Consider the following 18,973-nt stretch of genomic DNA (forward strand, 5'->3'; position numbering starts at 1 on the left):
AGCTAATTTTTTAAGGTCTGTCATCGGTAGCACACCTCAACACAATAAGGAATAATAGAGATAGAAATGCTTCATGAAACAAACCAGAAGATTCATCATTAGGAATGCAGGCATTGTTGAAGATGCCCCACTTATAGCAGATGATTTTATGGGCTAAGTAACTAATAGTTGGTTGTGCCAACTCATAGTGGCATTTATTTCACTTTTGAGAAAGTTCAGGAGGATAATAAGATCCCCAAGTACGATTTTGTAACACTAAATCCACTACAAGTTCTGGAGTGTTTTTATGCGTTTTTCCAAAAAAAAAGACTACATTTGGGATGTTTTCTTTATTTGATACTCCCTCCGGATCAAAAAGAGTGTTCACTTAGCCATTTGCACACCCCTTAAGAAAATACTAAATCCTACACAAAAATAGGTAATTTGACTAAAATACCCCTAATTAAATAGGTATTGAGATTTGATCACATAGCAATTAATAGGGGCAACTCTGGAAAGATAAGGTTAATTCTTTCTTGACTTGATAAGTGGACACTCTTTTTACCCAAGAAAAAAAAGTTAAGTGGACACTCTTTTTGATCCGGAGGGAGTACATCACATGCATTGGGTGTAAATAACTGTACCTCAATCCCAAGCAAAGTTAATATGGCTGGCTGTGTTAACTATTTGACAAAAATGCAGGTGCTCAAAACTGTCTGTAAGGAAGTCTTTGAGCGGGTTGTAAGATAATTGTGTTCAGCTGGGTTATCCCTATAACTATAACTTCCCAGACCAAAAATCATCGTCTGTGGGCATTACAATTTACACACCATCATTCTTTTTGAACATTAACATACCACCATCTTAGATAAGAGCTTATATATGGGAAGTTTAAGTGAAAATTTGCAATATGTAGAACAAGTCTTAGCATTTTACAAGTCAGGACTGAATTTGTATGAGATATAGCCTTTTGCCTGCACTCGCTGTACCATTTTCTATAGTTGAAATGAAGTAAACATGATGAACTTTTTTACGTCCAATAGTGAAGAAATTTCCAGAAAAACAGTTGAAACAAACATAGAAAGGAGGGTAGAGGGGCTACTCTTTTACTAATACACACATATACCATGTAGCAGACCAACAATTGCAAGAAGCTTAAATATTACTATCTACTGAATCCTAAAACTACAAATTACCCAAAATCTTCTTGCAATTTACAAACTTCTAAACTTTAAGCTAGGCAAAACACAGTTATGTTTCATTGCCATCCTCAGTTTTACAAATACTGAGATCATCCAAAGTGCTGAATTCACCTAAAAGAGATCCATAGTTATCGATGATTGGTAAGCCCAGTTTAAGTGAAAATTTGACTGCCGTATTACCTGGAAGTTGCACCCATTCCCCCATCCATAAATCGTTATCATCCTCTTGACCTTCTTGCTTCTCCCTTGTACTAGAATCAGTTGGCACATCGCTTTGCAGTTCGACCTCCTTTGAACTCTGAAGATCGAATTTCTTAGACTGATAAGCATGGAAAGCTTCTTCAGCAGTATCAAACATTTGATCAGTTCCTTCATTAGATGAATTTGAGATTGGAACATCAATTTCTGGTCCACCGGCTGATTTGAGTTCACAATTTACATTTTCATGTCCTTGCTTGACAGTGACTAATTTCTCTTCCCCTGCATCTTGCTTGGAATGAGTTTGTTTATTACTACATTTCTGCTTTGCATTGACTAGTTTTTGAAACTCGAGCTTCTTAGATTGATAAGCCTGGGAAGCCTCTTCAGCAGTGCCAAAAGTCCCCAACCAAATTCTTTTCTTATTGATGGGGTTTCTAATCTCAGACGAATATTTCCCTGTCTTTCTCTTGTAAACCCCAACAATATGTGTTGTTTTCTGAGAATCGACTGTCTTATTTCTTCTACTCACTCTAGGAGACTTTGAAGTTTGATCATGATTAGCCACAGACAAGGATGTCACAATAGGTGATTCGGGCAGAAAAGGTTCACAATTTACATTTTCATGTCCTTGCTTGACATTGATTACTTTCTCTTCCCCTGCATCTTGCTTAGAATGAGTTTTCTTATCAGTACATTGCTGCTGCTTCGCCTTGACTAATCTCTGAAACTCGAGCTTCTTAGAATGATAAGCCCGTGAAGCCTCTTCAGCAGTGCCAAAAGTCCCCAACCAAATTTTCTTTTTAGTGATGGGGTTTGTAATCTCAGACGTATATTTCCCGGCTGTCTTGCTCTTGTTAGCCCCAATAATATGCGTTGTTGTTTTGTGAGAATCGATTCTTTTATCTCTTCCCCTTTCACTAGCAATATCCAAGGTTTGATCATTAGCCATATTAGAAAAGGATGCTGCAACAGGTGATGATTCAGGTTGCTGAACTTGATCACAATTCTTCTTTGGTTTATTCTCCTGCTGGCCTAATTTCTTAAGCTCAGACTTCTTGGACAAATAAGCTTGTGAAGCTTCTTCAACAGTGCCAAAAGTGCCCAACCATACTTTTTTATGCTTAATTTGGTCTGTAATCACAGCACCATACCTCCCGTTCTTTTGCCTTCGGATTCCAAGTAAGCTTCTCTTGCCTTTAGGATTGCAGGTTGTACTAGTATTACACTCATAAGATGATTCCGTGCCATCAACATTAGCCATTAGACATGCGGGGTCAGTAGAAGATTCAGGTTCTTTCCCTGACGTCTTGTTCTTGCGAACCCCAATGATATCCACTACTGCTTCGTGAGAATCAGTTCTTTTATTTCTGCTATCCACACTAGCAGTTTCCACGGTTTGATCATCAGCAACAGACAAGGATGGCACAATAGGTGATTTAGGCTGCTGAACTGGATCAGGATTCATGTTTGGTCTATACTCCTTATTACCCTGCAGGTTTAATTTCTCATTCTCAAGCTCTGACTTTTTGGAGAAATAAGCTTGTGAAGCCTCTTCAATAGTGTCAAAAGTTCCCAACCATACTTGCTTATGCCTAATTGTGTCTCTAATCACAGCACCATACTTCCCGTTCTTTTGCCTTCGGATTCCAAGCAAGCTTATCTTGACTTTAGGATTACAGCTTGTACTAGTATTACACTCATTAGATGATTCTGTGCCACGAACATTAGCCATTAGACATGAAGTTTCTTTAGACAATTCGGGTTCTTTCTCTGACTTATTGCTCTTGTGAACCCCAACGATATGCGTTGTTGTTTTGAGTTCGAGTCTTTCATTTCTTATACCCACACTAGCAATATTAGCCACAGACAAGGATGCCACTACAACAGGTGATTCAGGCGGCTGAGTTTGATCACAATTCTCATTTGCTTTATTAACCTTCTTACCCTGCTGGTTTAATTTCTCATTCTCAAGCTCCAACTTCTTGGAGAAATACGCTTGTGAAGCCTCTTCAATAGTGTCAAAAGTGCCTAACCATACTTGCTTACGCCTAATTGTGTCTCTAATCACAGCACCATACCTCCCATTCTTTTGCTTTCTTACTCCAATTAAGCTTATCTTGGTTTTACGATTGCTTGTACTAGTATTACATTCATCAGATGATTCTGTGCCACCATGGACATTAGACATTAAACATGAGGTTTCTTTAAAAGATGATTCTATGCAAACTAAGGGTTCCTTTCTTTGGAATTTGTGCATGTTAGAGCTAAAGTCTTGGGATTCCTCAGTACCCAAAAATTCCTCTTTTTGTCCAAAAGGGTCTTTGCTCACTGAATGATAAATCCCCATATTTTGCCACTCATTTCCAAATAAGGGTCTTTTCTCATGGAATGGTATCTCCCTAATAAAGGGCATTTTACCATCAATTTCTTTGCTTATTTCAGCAGCAACACTTATACTGTTAGTCGAATTTGAGCTATGTGCTTTGTGATTTGTGGGTTGAAAAGGAATAGTGGACTTTACCTTGTCAACAAAGATCTTCTGTTTCTTGCAACTGGCTTCTTCTTCCTCCTCTTCTTCATCTGCAGGTAGTCCTTGTTGATCAGTTTCCATGGAGATTATGTTAAAATGACAATGTACGATGACTATGACATTGAATTAAGGAATTTTTTGGAGTTTTTGAATGAAAATATTTTGAGAGTATTTTGCCACTAAGTTCTTCTTAGCTACTTCATCTCTACAGTGCCAAGTACTACTGTAGAATTCCACTTGACCCGTGTTGCTAGATTTTTCTTTATTTGTTGCATGTTGCGTGTTTTGATCTTTACTTTTAGTCAAAATAATGTCTCTTCTTTCGATATTGTCTCATTTAGTAAAGTGCAAATGAGATTTTAGTTACGGAAAAGGGCCAAAATTACCCCTGAACTTTGAAAAATAGTTATTATAATACTTCGCTATATCTTTGGGGGTAATTATCTGCTTTGACAGCTTATCTATGAGGTCAATTATACACTTCGTGTATTCTTGCGTCGTGGCATCATCCCAACCCTTCAAAATTATTTTACCCTCAAATAATTTTTTACCCACTAATCTAAATTATTATTTTTTTCCATTTAAACTAATACGAAATTATTATTATTTTTTTTTTGAAAAAATTATCCATATTATTTTTCTTCTGAAAAAAAAAAAATTGGGTCGGATTGAGTTATTTTAGTGGGTAAAAAAATTATTTGAGGGTAAAATAATTTTGAAGGTGATGACGTGGCAATAGTTACATATCCCCCATGTATGGGTATAATCGACCCCAAAGATAACTGCTGTAGAAGGGAAGATAATTACCCTAAAGTATAACGAAGGGTATGGATGAACTATTTTTCAAAGTTCAGGGGTAATTTTGACCCTTTTCCGTTTTAGTTATGATAAATTGATAACTTGTCTCTAAAGTGCCTTTCGGTTTCAGATGCTAAGGGGCCCGTGTGGACATAGAAGTTCAATTTAAAACACGTGGTTGTACATTGGATGCTTTTTATTTTTAATTTATTTTTTAAGATGAGTTTCGAGTTTAAAAAAATGATTTTCACCGGTTCTTTAAATAATTTTTTTACTCATAAAACTATTACTTTTTCCTCAAAATCGTGGCTTCATGTATCAGATATTTCAACTTTCAAGTATTTTTTTTCATATATCATTTTTTATGTCCAAACGCCTACCAAATCATCTACTCAAAGTCAATTGGATGTAGTGATAGGAGCGTAAATCGTTATCCATACTTGTGATATTTGATTAATTTATACTGGTAAAAAATTTATCGGTTGTCCCACTTAGGAAAGCTATTTCCTAAATGACCCCTTTTTATTTCTTTTGCAACTTATGAATCTTTAAATCAAGGTCAAAAGGTCTCGAAACTAACGCTATCTGACAAGGTAATTTAAAATTCTATAAATTATTGAAAATTTTAGACGACAACTTAATCTTTATTTGTAAGGTTGATCATTAGTCTCGAATCTAACGCTGTCTGACAAGGTAATTTTCAAGAGCAATAAACTTTTAAAAATAGCGATATAATCTAAATAATAACCTAAAAAGGAAACAGTTGCGTAACACAACCTTGGTACTTTCAGATGAGGTGAAAAAAGATGATATCATGTATAAATTCCACAGATTTGTGTGTCTTATCTTTGAATTTAAGGTTCTTTTCTTCTTTTCCAAAATGTGAAATGAAGTACAGAAAAACATACGTCAAAGTGGAATTATGTCATCTTCAGTGTCACGCGTTCATAAAGATGAATTGCATGTAACTCTCCTTAATGTCTCAGGGTGAGCTTGAAACAGGCCAATATCCTTTATTTTACTTCTTCAACTAACTTTTTAAGTTATCGCGTCTGTAAAGCACCTCACCACAATAAGGAATAATAGAAATAAAAATACTTACATGGGAAAAAAATAAAAGTAATATTCTTCATAGGAATGCAGGCATTGTTGAAGAATTTTAGTTGTGGGCTAAGTAATTAATATTTGGTTGTGCCGACTGAGGGTGATATTTGTTCTTGGAAAAGCTAATATAATCGGTTTGGATATCTATTCTTTAGTTTTGCATAATTGATTTAGAGAGTAAAAATACATAACTTAAGTTTTTTTCCTTTGTCATATAATTAATACTTATTTTAGCATGACTTAGTATTTTTAGATTATGGTCATTTTCTTTTATGGCTTGTTAATTAGCAATATTTATTTTAACCGATTATATTAGCTTTTGTTGAATATTTGAATACCATGTCATCACTCTTCTTACATTTTGTGTTATTTTCTTAAGAAACACCTTAATTATATAATTGTATCTTACTAGGACTAAAGAAATATTTAAAGTAAAAGTTATATGTTTTGTATCAAGACTATTCGGAAAAAAAAAACCCGAAAAATCCGAGAAAACCGAACAACCCGAGAAAACCCGAGGTTGAAAAACCCGAATTTTATTGGTTTGGTTTGGTGTATAAATTTTAAAACCCGACGCAATTGGTTTGGTTTGGTGTTTAAAAAATCCGAACCAACCCGGTCCATGTACACCCCTACCACTAAGTATGATTGTATAACAATAAATCCGCAACAAGTTTAGTGGTGTTTTTATACATTTTCCCAAAAAAGAAATACATAGGACAAAAGACTGACACCGGTATGTATTTCTTTATTTGATACATCATACGTGCAGTGGGTGTAAATAACTGTACCTAAATCCCAAGCAAGTTATGGTTGGCTACATAAATCCTCACTGTTCACGTCCCTTAAGCATAACTGTTTGACAAAAATGGCAGGTGCTCAAATCAGTTCGTAAGGAAGTCTTGGCGGGTTGTAAGATTGTATTCAGCCGAGTTTTCCATACTAACTTCCAGGCCGAAAAACATAGTCTGGGAAAACGGCAGAGCAACTAGGAGCAAAATGTTCCAAAGAGATTGAAGCTGCCAACTATCGATGGCGAAAACCACCTGAAGAAGACTTACCCTGTCACTACATATTTATCAGTTTTTTGAACATCACATACCACCATCTTAGGAAGAGCTTTTATATGAGACTTCTTAAGTGAAAATTTGAAATATACAACAAGTCTTAGCATTTTACAGTCAGGACTGAATTTTGTATGAGATATTTCCAGAAAAATAGCTGAAACAAACATAGAGAAGTATAGCAGGGCTAGTTAAAAATATGCAGATATACCATGTTAATCAGTATCATAATGAACAAGACCAACAAGTGCAAGAAGCTTTACATATTACTACTATCTACTGGATCCTAAAACTTGAAACTACCAAAAATCTTCTTGCAATTTGCAAACATTCAATAAGCTAGGAAAAACACAGCATTGTCGTCTTCAATTACCTAATACTAAGATCGTCCAAACTGCTTAACTCGCCTAAAAGATATCCATAGTTATCGATGATTGGTAAGCCCAGCTTCAGTGAAAATTTGACTTCTCTATTACCTGGAAGTTGCACCCATCCCCCTATCCATAAATCTTCATCGTCTTCTTGACCTTCTTGCTTCTCCCCAACACTAGAATCAGTTGTCATATCGCTTTGCAGCTCGTCCTTCTTTGAGGTCTGAAGATCGAATTTCTTAGAATCTTCTTCAGCAGTGACTATTTTGTGAAAGTCAACCATTTGCTCAGTTCCGCCATTAGATGAATTTGAGATCAAAACAGCAATTTCTGGTGATCCCCCAATTGATTCGAGTTCACAATTTACATTTTCATCTCCTTGCTTGACATTGACTACTTTCTCAGATTTCCCGTCTATTTTAGAATGAGTTTGCTCATTACTACATTGCTGCTGCTTCGCCTTGACTAATTTCTGAAACTCGAGCTTCTTAGAATGATAAGCCTGGGAAGCTTCTTCAGCAGTGTCAAAAGTTCCCAACGAAATTTTCTTTTTAGTGATGGGGTTTGTAATCCGAGACCTATATTTCCCTGCTATCTTGCTCTTATGAGCCCCAATAATATGTGCTTTTGTTTTGTGAGAATCGATTCTATTATCTCGCCCACTTCCACTAGCAGTATCTAAGGTTTGATGATTAGCCATGTTGGAAAAGGATGCCGCAACAGGTGATGATTCAGGCTGCTGAATCTGATCAAGATTCTCCTTTTGTTTATTGTCCTTATTACCCTGCTGGCTTAGTTTTTCAAACTCAGACTTCTTGGAGAAATAAGCTTGTGAAGCCTCTTCAATAGTGTCAAAAGTGCCCAACCATACTTCTTTATGCTTAATTCGGTCTGTAATCACTGCTCCATATCTCCCGCTCTTCAGCTTTCGGATTCCAATTAAGCTTCTCTTGGCTTTAGGATCGCAACTTGTAGTAGTATTACACATATCAGATGATTTTGTGCCATGTACATTAGTCATTAAACATGAGGTTTCTTGAGAAGATCCGGGTTCTTTCCCTTGAGAATCGGTTCTTTTCTTTCTTCTACCCCAACTAGCAGTATTTAAGATTTCCACAACAGACGGTAATTCAGGCTGCTGAATTTGATCACAAGTCTTCTTCAGTTGTTTCTCCTTATTTCCCTGGCTTAATTTCTCAAACTCAGACTTTTTGGAGAAATAAGCTTGTGAAGCCTCTTCAACAGTGTCAAAAGTGCCCAACCATACTTCCTTATGCTTAATTCGATCTGTAATCCGTGCTGCGTATCTCCCGTTCTTTTGCCTTTGGATTCCAATTAAGCTTCTCCTGGCTTTAGGATTGCAGCTTGTGCTAGTATCACACTCATTAGATGATATAGCGCCACAGACTTTATTATCCATTAACCACTGAGATAAAGACTCTGGAGGCCTCCTTAGAAATACCGGTTTAAGCTTTGGATGCCTCCTTAGCAATACCTGTTTTCTCTTAGAGTGATTAACACGGAAAGCTTCTTGTGCAGTGCCTATTTTGTGAAAATCAATCCTTTGGTCAGTTCCTCCATTAGATGAAGTTGAGATCGGAATATCAATTTCTGATCCACCAGCTGATTCGGGCTGAAATATTTCACAATTTACATTTTCACGTCCTTGCTTGACATTGACTAATTTCTTTGATTTCCCATCTTGCTTAGAATGGGTATGCTTATTAGTACATTGCTGTTGCATCGCGTTTAACTCGGGCTTTTCAGATTGATAAGCTTGGGAAGCGTCTTCTGCATTGCCAAAAGTCCCCAGCCAGATTCTTTTCTTAGTGATGGGGTTTGTAATCTCAGTGTTATATTTTCCTCTCTTGTTTTTCTTGTGAACCCCATCGATACGTGCTGTTTCATGGATTCTTTTACTCGTCTTATTTCCCAGCTTGCTTAATTTCTCATTCTCAAACTCAGACTTCTTGGAGAAATAAGCTTGTGAAGCCTCTTCTATAGTGTCAAAAGTGCCCAACCATATTTTCTTATGTCTAATTTGGTCTGTAATCACAGCAGCATATCTCCCGTTCTTTTGCCTTCGAATTCCAATTAAGCTTATCTTGGCTTTAGAGTTGCAGCTTCTGTTAGCTTCCTGTGTTTTCAGCCAGATTTAATAAAACGGCAAAATTTTTATATCTTCAGGCCAAGTAACAAATCAGAGTAGAAAATCACAAGGATTTCAGTCTCCAAAATGGGAATAGAAAATCACTAAGATTTTAGTCTCTCAAAAATAGAAAGTAAGATGGATACAAAAAATATTAACATAAAGATTTAATTTAATTCCGAACCTACAGAATTCACTATGTATCCTTAAAGAATTTAATCCCCTCATTATTGCCCAAGGTTTAAGAAATTCCTCCCGCGATAGACCAAATTAAACTGTTCTATAATAGCGGCACTTCAAATTACTTTATTTCGAAATTAATGCAGAAAAAAGAGGGAAGGAGAATGATTTCAGTGTTCCAGCGTGTAAATTTTGAGGCTTACCTCTGAATTTATGGACAATGGTAGGTGTATGTTCAAAAAATTAGGTGTCTTATTAGGAAAGGCACCTGCCTTTCAGTAAAATAATTGGGAAAATTACAGCCCAATACCTTTGGGTGATTGCCAGCAAATGTATAGGTTTTGTATATTTATACCTAAATATACATATATACATACGATATACATATACTATACATATAATATTCATATACTATACTATTCCCCGGACATCGCGCATAGCGGGAGCTAAGTGGATTGGCTGCCCTTCTGTACTATGCGTATATTATTCATATAAGTGCATAGATTTTATATATTTGGGCTACTGCTAGTAATTAAATTTGGCCGAAGGGACATAAACTAAAGAATCCCAAAATAATTTCCTTTAGGAGGAAAAAACGTGAGGAATAAAACCTTCATTTCCCATTCACATAAAAAAAAAAAAAAAAAACCCAACAGCTTGTACTAGCGTTACACACTTCAGATGATAAAAAAGATGATTCTGTGCCATGACCATTAGACATTAAACATGAGAAGAAGATTCGAGTTACTAATTTCTCAAGTTAGTCCATGTTGATGTTAGAGTGAAATGCCTCTCTAATAAATATATTATTCTCCATGGGATTGTGTTGAAAAGGAGTAATAAGACTTTACCTTATCAACAAAAATCTCTGACTGCTGCTTAAGCTCAATATTTGGGTCGGAGTCTACCATTTGGGTCATCTTGCTTTGCAAGTACTCCTCATTGATCAATTTCCATGGCGATTATTTTATAGAATGAAAATACATTTAATTGGATGATGCTTTTGTTTGGTGAGATGAAAGAGGGAAACTGGGGTTTTTTGGAATTCGAAACGAGAGAGCACTTTGTGACACATATCAAAATGCATGCAGACCAATAATTCCTCTCTTCCAAACATTTTTTTTTTTTTTTTTTTTGCTTTTGGGATTCAAACTACTTAATATTAATGATGCATTTAAAATCTTATAGTTTTTTGAAATAAAATTATATTCCATCAGGATTAAAAAGAGCGTTCACTTAATCATTTACACAACCCTTAAGAAAATAATATTGACTCCTAGAAAAACCACTACCTCTAATTAAATAAGTATTGGATTTGATTACATAGCACTTAATATGGACAAATCTGGAAAAATAATGTAAATTCTTTCTTGATTTGATAAGTGGATACTCTTTATGACTCAAGAAAAAAAGACTAAGTGGACACTCTTTTTGATCCGAGGGAGTAGTATAATGAAAGCTAAGTACTGCTCTATATTACTCCCTTTGTGCCAATTTATGTGGCAGTTTCCGAAAATCGAGATTCAAACTAGTTTTCTTTGACCATAATTTTTTAATATGCCATTTAAATATCTTGAATTTTCAATTATTGTAACTTATAGTACTTTTTAAGTAGTTTTTGATATATAAATTTTATTTTTAAAAACATAAAGATTTTGTGTCAAAATTCACGATCAAAATTAAGAAGTTTGACTCTTGAAATCAGAACAATGCCAGATAAATTAAGACAGAGAGAATATTACAATAATTAATAATTTTAAAAGCATATACAAAATTGCAGTAAAAACATAATTTATTTGAGTCATTAAATTCGAATACCGTCATATAAATTGAGATGGAGGGAATGGTATTTTGCAACACCCCTCTCGCTTGTAGGCAAGCCACTTGACGCGTTGCTCGTGATCATTTCTCTACTATTTGGTAAATATTTATTTATATCGGATGTTTACACCAAATCAATTATACTTTACCATGATTACATAATTTAAAGGAGTACAGATATACTTCAATGAACAACAACAACAATAACATATATAGTGTAATCCTATACGCAGCCTTACCCTAACCTTGAAAAGGTAAAAAAATTGTTTTCGATATACCCTCGGCTTAAGTAAAACATAGCAAAAATCAAATATGTAAAGCAAGTACAATAGAAAAAAAAAAAAACACTTGAAACAGCTGACAGAATCTTTTTAAAAAAATATATAATAATAAATAAGCCATATTGAAACAATGAAGAAGAGAATCGTAGTAAGAACACTTCAATTAATCATGCTTAAAAATATATATGCAAACAAATATCACGTAGTATTTATTAATTTGATGTAAGCATCCAGCGCTAATAAGCTTTTACCCTACTTTTAGTGTTTCGATGTTATCCTTTCACTATTTAATAGCTATATATTTTATTCTGGTTGATTGGGCATATTTCGAAGTAATATTACGCATGAAATAGATCGTAATTTCCTTGAACGTGTGAGGTTCGTTCTACAGAAGGCTTACAAAAGATCTGTCAAAGATAGGGGTGGCAATGGTACGGTTCGGGCGATTATTTTATAAAATTTATACCATATCAATTTTTTGGTTATTTTATTTTATATAACTAAAATTTGACTTTTTGAAACCGTCCCACCATCTCGGTTTTTCTTCTGTATCGGTACGATTCGGTTAATTTTTCAGTATTTTATAAAAAAAGGGTCATATAAAAGTTGCAAGTAGAAGTTGTACACGATATCATGCATACTTTTAAGACTTTGAAAAACTCTTTAGCTATTTTATTGTTTAAAAGGTGAAGAATTAAGAAAACATGAATGACAAGAATAGAGATCCGTCCCACTAATATTAAAGACAAAAAATTTAGATCACACGAGCGAGAAGTAATCAATCAAGATGAGACACAAGACCGAGTTCAATAAGATTCGATATCCAATAAAAGAATTTAAATCATACGAGAGTAAAGATATCTAATACCTTGTAGCTTGCTACTCAAAGATCGTTGGAATAACTTGTAACTTAGTGGTTACTACTCGAGGTGCTACACTAATTCAGTTTCAATAGGGGTAACATAACAGGTTTTGGAGTTGGGACTTTAATGTTAATTACTTGTTGCCGACTTGTAGTCATTCCATCACCCCAGGCACAAGGCGAAAAATTTAATGTTATTAATTTTAAACTCAATATATAAAATATATTTTACACATAAATGTATTCGGTATGGTTCGGGATTTTTTCGGTTTATTTTTGTAAAATAAAAAACCTACCCAATTCTTCGGTACGGTTAAACATTCATAGAAAAACCGTCGATTTTATTAAAAAATCCTAATAATCGGTTCGGTACAATTCGGTTCGATCGGTTAAATCGGTTTTCACAAAGCCATTGAAACCCCTAGACTCAAAGATTAGAACACAACTTTGCAACCTCTTAATAAAGAATGTGGCATTATATTTCGATAGAGAAAGCCTTGCAAGGATAATCATTACAAATTGTAATTTACAATATCCTCATTTTCTTACATTTATGTTAAATATCAACTGAATTACACTTGGTATGTATTCCTTGATTTGAAACATGCATTGGGTGTAAATAAGTGATAATTGAATCATTAATATTTATAGCTCCTCATCCAGAGTTGCAGCCATCACGGGGATGTAGCTCAGATGGTAGAGCGCTCGCTTAGCATGCGAGAGGTACGGGGATCGATACCCGCATCTCCACAACTTTTGCTTGCCATACTTTTTGCTTCTATTGGGGCCAATTGAAAATTGGTCCAATTGACACCGAAGTAACTAATTGCACGGTCTGTCCTTCAAATGAACTGGTCTTAAATATTTGTCCTTCGAATGGGCTGGTCTCTAATTTTTGTCCTTTAAAATCGAACTTATGTCCAATGGGGCATAAGTTATTTAAGAATATTGGACATAATTTGCGAATATTATAATGCGTAATTTGTATTCCTTTAGGCATAAGTTCGATTTTGAAGTACATAAATTAAAAGACCAGCTCAGTTGAAGATCAAAAATTAAAGGAAACACAAATAGCTATCTTTTAATAGGCTTTCTAACTTATATAAACTTCTTACAAGTTGAAGATTTACAATTCGTACAAGAGTATATTTCGGTTGTATCTTCGCATTTTTGAAATACAGAAAAATACAAATAAATACGTAAATACAAAACACGTTAGAGTAAATTTAGGCTCTATTTTTGGAACATATTTTTTTAAAAAAAATTCTAAGAGAAAAAATAGGCTATATTTTTTTAACATAATATTCTTTTCCTTTTTAAATAGTAATTCAAATTAAATCAACCATATTTCACACAAATCACTGAAAAGTAAAATCAGGCCCTATTGATGGAACAGTTTTTTTAAAAAAAAAATTATGGGATTCAATTTAAAACTTTCAATAAATCACGCATAGCGGTTGTTCTTCCATAAAAGCTTACAAATCTCTCTCAACTTTTATCACAATCAAAACTTTTTGAATTCAAACACTACTAAAGATATAAAAACTTCCAAATACAGAAAAATATACACTGAAATATAATAAAATATGGTTGATTATTTAAGAAATATAAAGTTGTAGTATGCGTATATACAATGAAATATATCAGTGGAAACAATTTCATAAATTAGAAATACAAAATGCAGGAATACATTGAAATACAAATAAATACAAAGTTGTGAAAACAAAGTGTAGTAAAAATAGGCTCTATATTTGGAAAATTCACTATATTTACACCAAAAAAGATAAATACATTGAAATACAACAAATAATATACCGAAATACACCGAAATATACCGAAAATTAGATATATTGTTTGTTAATACATGAATACACCGAAATATAACGAAACATTTTATCAAACACTTGGCATGACTCTCACAACTCTCATCAATGGTGTTCTCACGGGAAAGAAGCGAGTCGTCTCATTGCCACAAAAAGAACGTTATTCGAAGATTGCCTTACATTTGAGGTCGGAGTCGGCAGAAGGAGTGGTGGCATATCATGCCAATTTTAAAAAAATCCAAAGTCCTTGACATCTAGTCAAGCCAAGTTTTCTAGCTTCAAATTCAGATGAATTTTGTCCCTTAATTTTGGGTATGTACTACAAAAACTAGATGCGAGAGAGTGTTACGAACAATCCAAGTAGTAAAGTCTTGTTGATTTTGAGATAATGAACAAAGACTTTCAATTGGACTAGTTAATAAAGCTTCACTCCGTCGTCCTTCACCGTTGTTGGAACTCTTTTTTTCGTCGACCATGGCTGCTGCTACTACTGTAGGATTCTTCTGATTTGTAAGAGAAAATGAGATCTAGAGTAGGTGATGGAACAAAGAGAGAAAGAGGGATGAGGGAGAAAATAAATTTGGTAGGTGAGAGAAAATCAATTTAAAAGACTGGAGATGGAATGAGAGAAAGAGGGGTGAGGAAAAAATAGATTTGATAGGTAGAGAAAAGTATTGGGAAAAAAAATGGGTAAGTGGGAAAAGACCTTATTTTAAAAAAATACAATGGAAGCATAAAAACAGGTTATAGATGGTAATTTGATAAATAATTAAGCTACCAAAAATAATTCAAAAAAAGATAGCTATTACTAATAAATAAGTTTTAAAGGTAGTTATGGGCTGTAAATTTTTCAAAATTAAAAGGCCAGCCACAAAATAGGAACAAAAGTGCAAATGACCCATAGTAGCTAGTGAAGCCCATCTAACCAAAGACTGGACCAAGAAAAAGGAAGAAATCCACGCCCATTAACTACTTTGTATATTAAATTTCATATTCAATCTCATATCCTTTTAGTAACAATTAAATCGTGGTTTCGCGTACTCTTTTTAATATCTTTTGGTTTTCTTTTTGCTAGTTAAGTATGTCAATGGCTCTCATCAAATACATTTTCTTAATTGCGAACTGGAAAACTGTGTCACCCTACTAGTGTGTAAAACACGGAGGAAACATACATTACATTGAAAAATAATGTATTTTCATATTAAATTATTGACACCATAAATTGTTAAATTTTTTATGGGGAATTTACATGGTTTATAGAACACTTAAATAGGTATTTGTATTTAGTAACTATACTTTATTTTAATTACATCTCATAGCTAAATGTTGTATTTCAATTACACATAGTAACTAATACCTCTAAACATACAGTTCCCTCAAAATCATTCCACTGTATCAATCTTTTCCTCAACCTTTCTCTCTTCTCCCTCAACTCTCTCTTCTTTTTCCCTCTCTTCTCCCTCGGCCAGCCACCGTCCATCTCTGTTGCCGCCATCAACCAATCCATCTTTCTCCGAGCAAAAAAGAGTAGCAATGAGAAAAGGTGTAGCCGCCTCTCTCTCTCTCTCTCTCTCTCTCTCTCTCATCTATTTTCTCATATCTGAGCGAGCAGTCGCCTTTGTCAATAAAATTGGCCCAATTTTTGTTTGAACACCCAACATGATTTACCGAGAAATTGAATCAATTAACAATCGGATACATTATCATCTGTCACAATTACGTAGATAGTGCATCTAGCATTTGAGGAGAAGAGAATTTGCAGATTGAAAATTAGAATTTTTTATGAATATATTGTCGATGAATCTGTTAAATCAAATAATTCAGTAAACCTTTGACTTTCTTTAACAGTTATTAAGCGGGAAGGACCAATTTCCTCTGTGTTCTGGCAATTTTATACGTCTGTTCAAGGGTAACTGGGAATAGTGATTGTCATTTTTCCATCAATTATTTAACAACCTTTAATTATATTTTAATTAACAAGACATTGTTCCATCAACCAGTCCATTTTCTCATATCAGAGCGAGCAGTCGCCGCCGGTCGCCACCATCAACCACTCCATCTTTTCCTCAGTCGCCACCATCAACCACTCAGATCTGAGCGAGCAACCGCTTCTCTCTCTCTTCCTTTTTCTCAAATCTAGCGAGTATCTCAGATATGTATTTTTCGCCTGTATTTCGAAGGAGATCTTTTTGTATACAAATGAATACAGTGAATTTGAGTACAACTGAATATCTTTGTATTTTTTTTTTTTGGCATTTATGTTGTTTGAATACAACCGAATTTAAATACAATAAGTTGAATACAATGTAAAAGTAGTTACGAACAAATACAACCGAATTGACTACATCCTAATTCTTTTTATATACAATGAATTTAAATATAGATGGATATCCTTATGTTTTTTTTTTTTCATTTATGTTATTTGAATACAACCAAATTTAAATACATTAAGTTGAATACACGTAAATACAATCGAATTGAAATACAGCCGAATTGGAATATAGCGAAATACAGTCGAATTTGAATACACGTTACTATAGTTACGAAATGTAATTAGCAAAAGTATGGCTATGCCTAAAAAAACCCGAAAGTGTAGTCATTTGTGTAAGTTGCCCATTTTTTATACTGTCTTTCAAGGAAAGTTACGTTGTAGTCTCACAGTAAATGGAATTTGTGGTGCATATGAGATCAACAAGAGCGGAGGAGTCAAGTATGTCAACATCTCTCATCAAATACATTTTCTTAATTGCGAAATGGAAAACTGTGTCACCCGACTAGTGAGTAAAACGCGTAGGAAACGGATAATTATATTGAAAAATAATGTATTTTCATAGAAATTTAAATAATTGACACCATAAATTGTTAAATTTTTTATACCGTCTTTCAAGGAAAGTTACGTTTTAGTGTCATTGTAAATGGAATTTGTGGTGCGTATGAGATCAACAAGAGCAGAGGAGCTGAGCTAGAGTGCTACGCAGTAGTTTAGGTTTAAATCCTATATCTGTCTTAAGAAATCTGTAATAATTGAGAGATTCCTATTTTATTTTCAGTTTATGTATTTAGTGTCTTAAGTTTGTCTAATGTCGTTTGAGTCCTTTTTATTTATTTTTTAGTTGCCGCGTGGTGGGTTGGTTAGATTATTTTAGGTCATGTTAAATACTTTGTATTTGCATTTTATCAGGTGATGTTGGATGAAAATATTATCTTTTTTCCCTTTCTCTCCCTCTCCCTCTTTTCTTTCTTTTTCTCCATTGTTGAGCTCAACGAAGCTCTTCATATGTTACAAATGGATCATAGCCGACGATTCTCGGCTTACATTCTGCTGTGATGACTTATTTTGGGTTGAGAAATAATGAGCCATATTCGTATGCCCATCTCTATTGGAATGGCGTTGTTAGTTGTGTTGAGTTCAGTGATGGTTTCATCCGAACTCCATCTACCCCAAACTTTTCTCCTAAAGGCCCTCGAGAAAAACATGGCAGACTGGACCAGATGATATCACCGACGGAATCCAAAGAGAAGCAGCAAACGATCAAGGACACTGAAGATCATTGTTCCAACTCTGAAGGAGTCCACAAACTAGAATCATTTTCACGGGTGTGGAAATTGTTGTACCATATGCTTATCACGATTTTGACAGAGTTGATTGTTGAAAATTTTAGGGAAAATACTTCATCACGAACACGTGTAGGGACTTTTCTTCATCACGAACACTTGCAGGGAACTTTTTACACTTGAGGAAAATGCTTCGATCACGAACCCGCAGAAACTCTTGATAGCTTGAATGTCAATTAAGACACTGTCCTTAAGGATATTTCATCCGGTATGGGTGTATCCCCCAAGATTTAACAAGCTCTTCTAGTACAAAACTAGGAGCCAGAATCTAACAAAGATTTATCTCAAAATAAAACCCAGTACACAAAAATATGGGAGGAAGAACTTTTCTTGATGTATCTCTTTTCTACAAGGAAAACTATGTTTATGTCTCTCATAGAAAACCCAAGACTACAAAATGAGGAGGAGTATATTTTTCTCCGTTTTTCCTACTAAAAAAAGATCAACCCATAATGTTATATTATATATTATTATATAGCTAACTTCTAATCATCTACTGTACAAAGATTTAAGAATAATAAATGCCATAAAAGATCATAAAGGCAATTGGTCAAATGACCGGATTTAATTTATAAAACCGTTTTGCAACGTCGTGAAAACGAATTCAAGAATAATTATATTCTTAATAATGGCTAATAAAAGTGAGGTGATTAATGGCTAGTAAAAGAATAAAGATATTTCTTTTGTATTAAAGCCAATAAAAACCTTAGAGATAATCCTTTTATTTTTGAGATATTAAATAGAAAATAATATTTTCTAACAATCCCCCATATATCTCAAAAATAATAAAATAAATAAAATAAGAAGTTTTTCTTGGGTTTACATATATGAGTACAATGCGTCGAATCTGGTGTCTCGTAGACTATGAACCAGACCTAGATAAAACAAGATTAAACTTACAGAATAATTGGTGAAGTTTACAACTTCTATGAACCAAAAATTCTTTTTATAAGCCTAGGGTCTTATTCTATCACATTATACTCGCACAATCTT

The 18,973-nt window shown here is 34.2% G+C and overlaps 2 protein-coding genes across 2 annotated transcripts; both read right to left on the minus strand.

Annotated features, from left to right (window-relative positions):
• Positions 1–1,045: 1,045 nt before the first annotated feature.
• LOC132030598 (uncharacterized) lies at positions 1,046–4,128 on the minus strand. Its single transcript, XM_059420297.1, has one exon. The coding sequence runs from the start codon at positions 3,991–3,993 to the stop codon at positions 1,231–1,233; it is 2,763 nt and encodes a 920-aa protein (XP_059276280.1). The 5' UTR covers positions 3,994–4,128; the 3' UTR covers positions 1,046–1,230.
• A 2,851-nt stretch (positions 4,129–6,979) lies between these two features.
• Positions 6,980–10,926, minus strand: LOC132069478 (uncharacterized). The gene is made up of 2 exons (XM_059462821.1): positions 10,430–10,926; positions 6,980–9,386 (listed from the first exon to the last, which is right to left on the minus strand). The coding sequence occupies exons 1-2, from the start codon at positions 10,496–10,498 to the stop codon at positions 7,248–7,250; spliced, it is 2,208 nt and encodes a 735-aa protein (XP_059318804.1). The 5' UTR covers positions 10,499–10,926; the 3' UTR covers positions 6,980–7,247.
• Positions 10,927–18,973: the final 8,047 nt, after the last annotated feature.

Source organism: Lycium ferocissimum, chromosome 9 (genome assembly GCF_029784015.1).
Source record: "Lycium ferocissimum isolate CSIRO_LF1 chromosome 9, AGI_CSIRO_Lferr_CH_V1, whole genome shotgun sequence".
Lineage (NCBI taxonomy): Eukaryota > Viridiplantae > Streptophyta > Magnoliopsida > Solanales > Solanaceae > Lycium > Lycium ferocissimum.

Bases quoted from the DNA above. Each gene is read 5' to 3' on its own strand.
- LOC132030598 (XM_059420297.1), bottom strand. From the start codon at position 3,993: ATGGAAACTGATCAACAAGGACTACCTGCAGATGAAGAAGAGGAGGAA.
- LOC132069478 (XM_059462821.1), bottom strand. From the start codon at position 10,498: ATGACCCAAATGGTAGACTCCGACCCAAATATTGAGCTTAAGCAGCAG. The intron at 9,387-10,429 runs GTAAAGTCTTAT...CTGAAAACACAG, and splicing joins CAGAGATTTTTGTTGATAAG to GAAGCTAACAGAAGCTGCAA.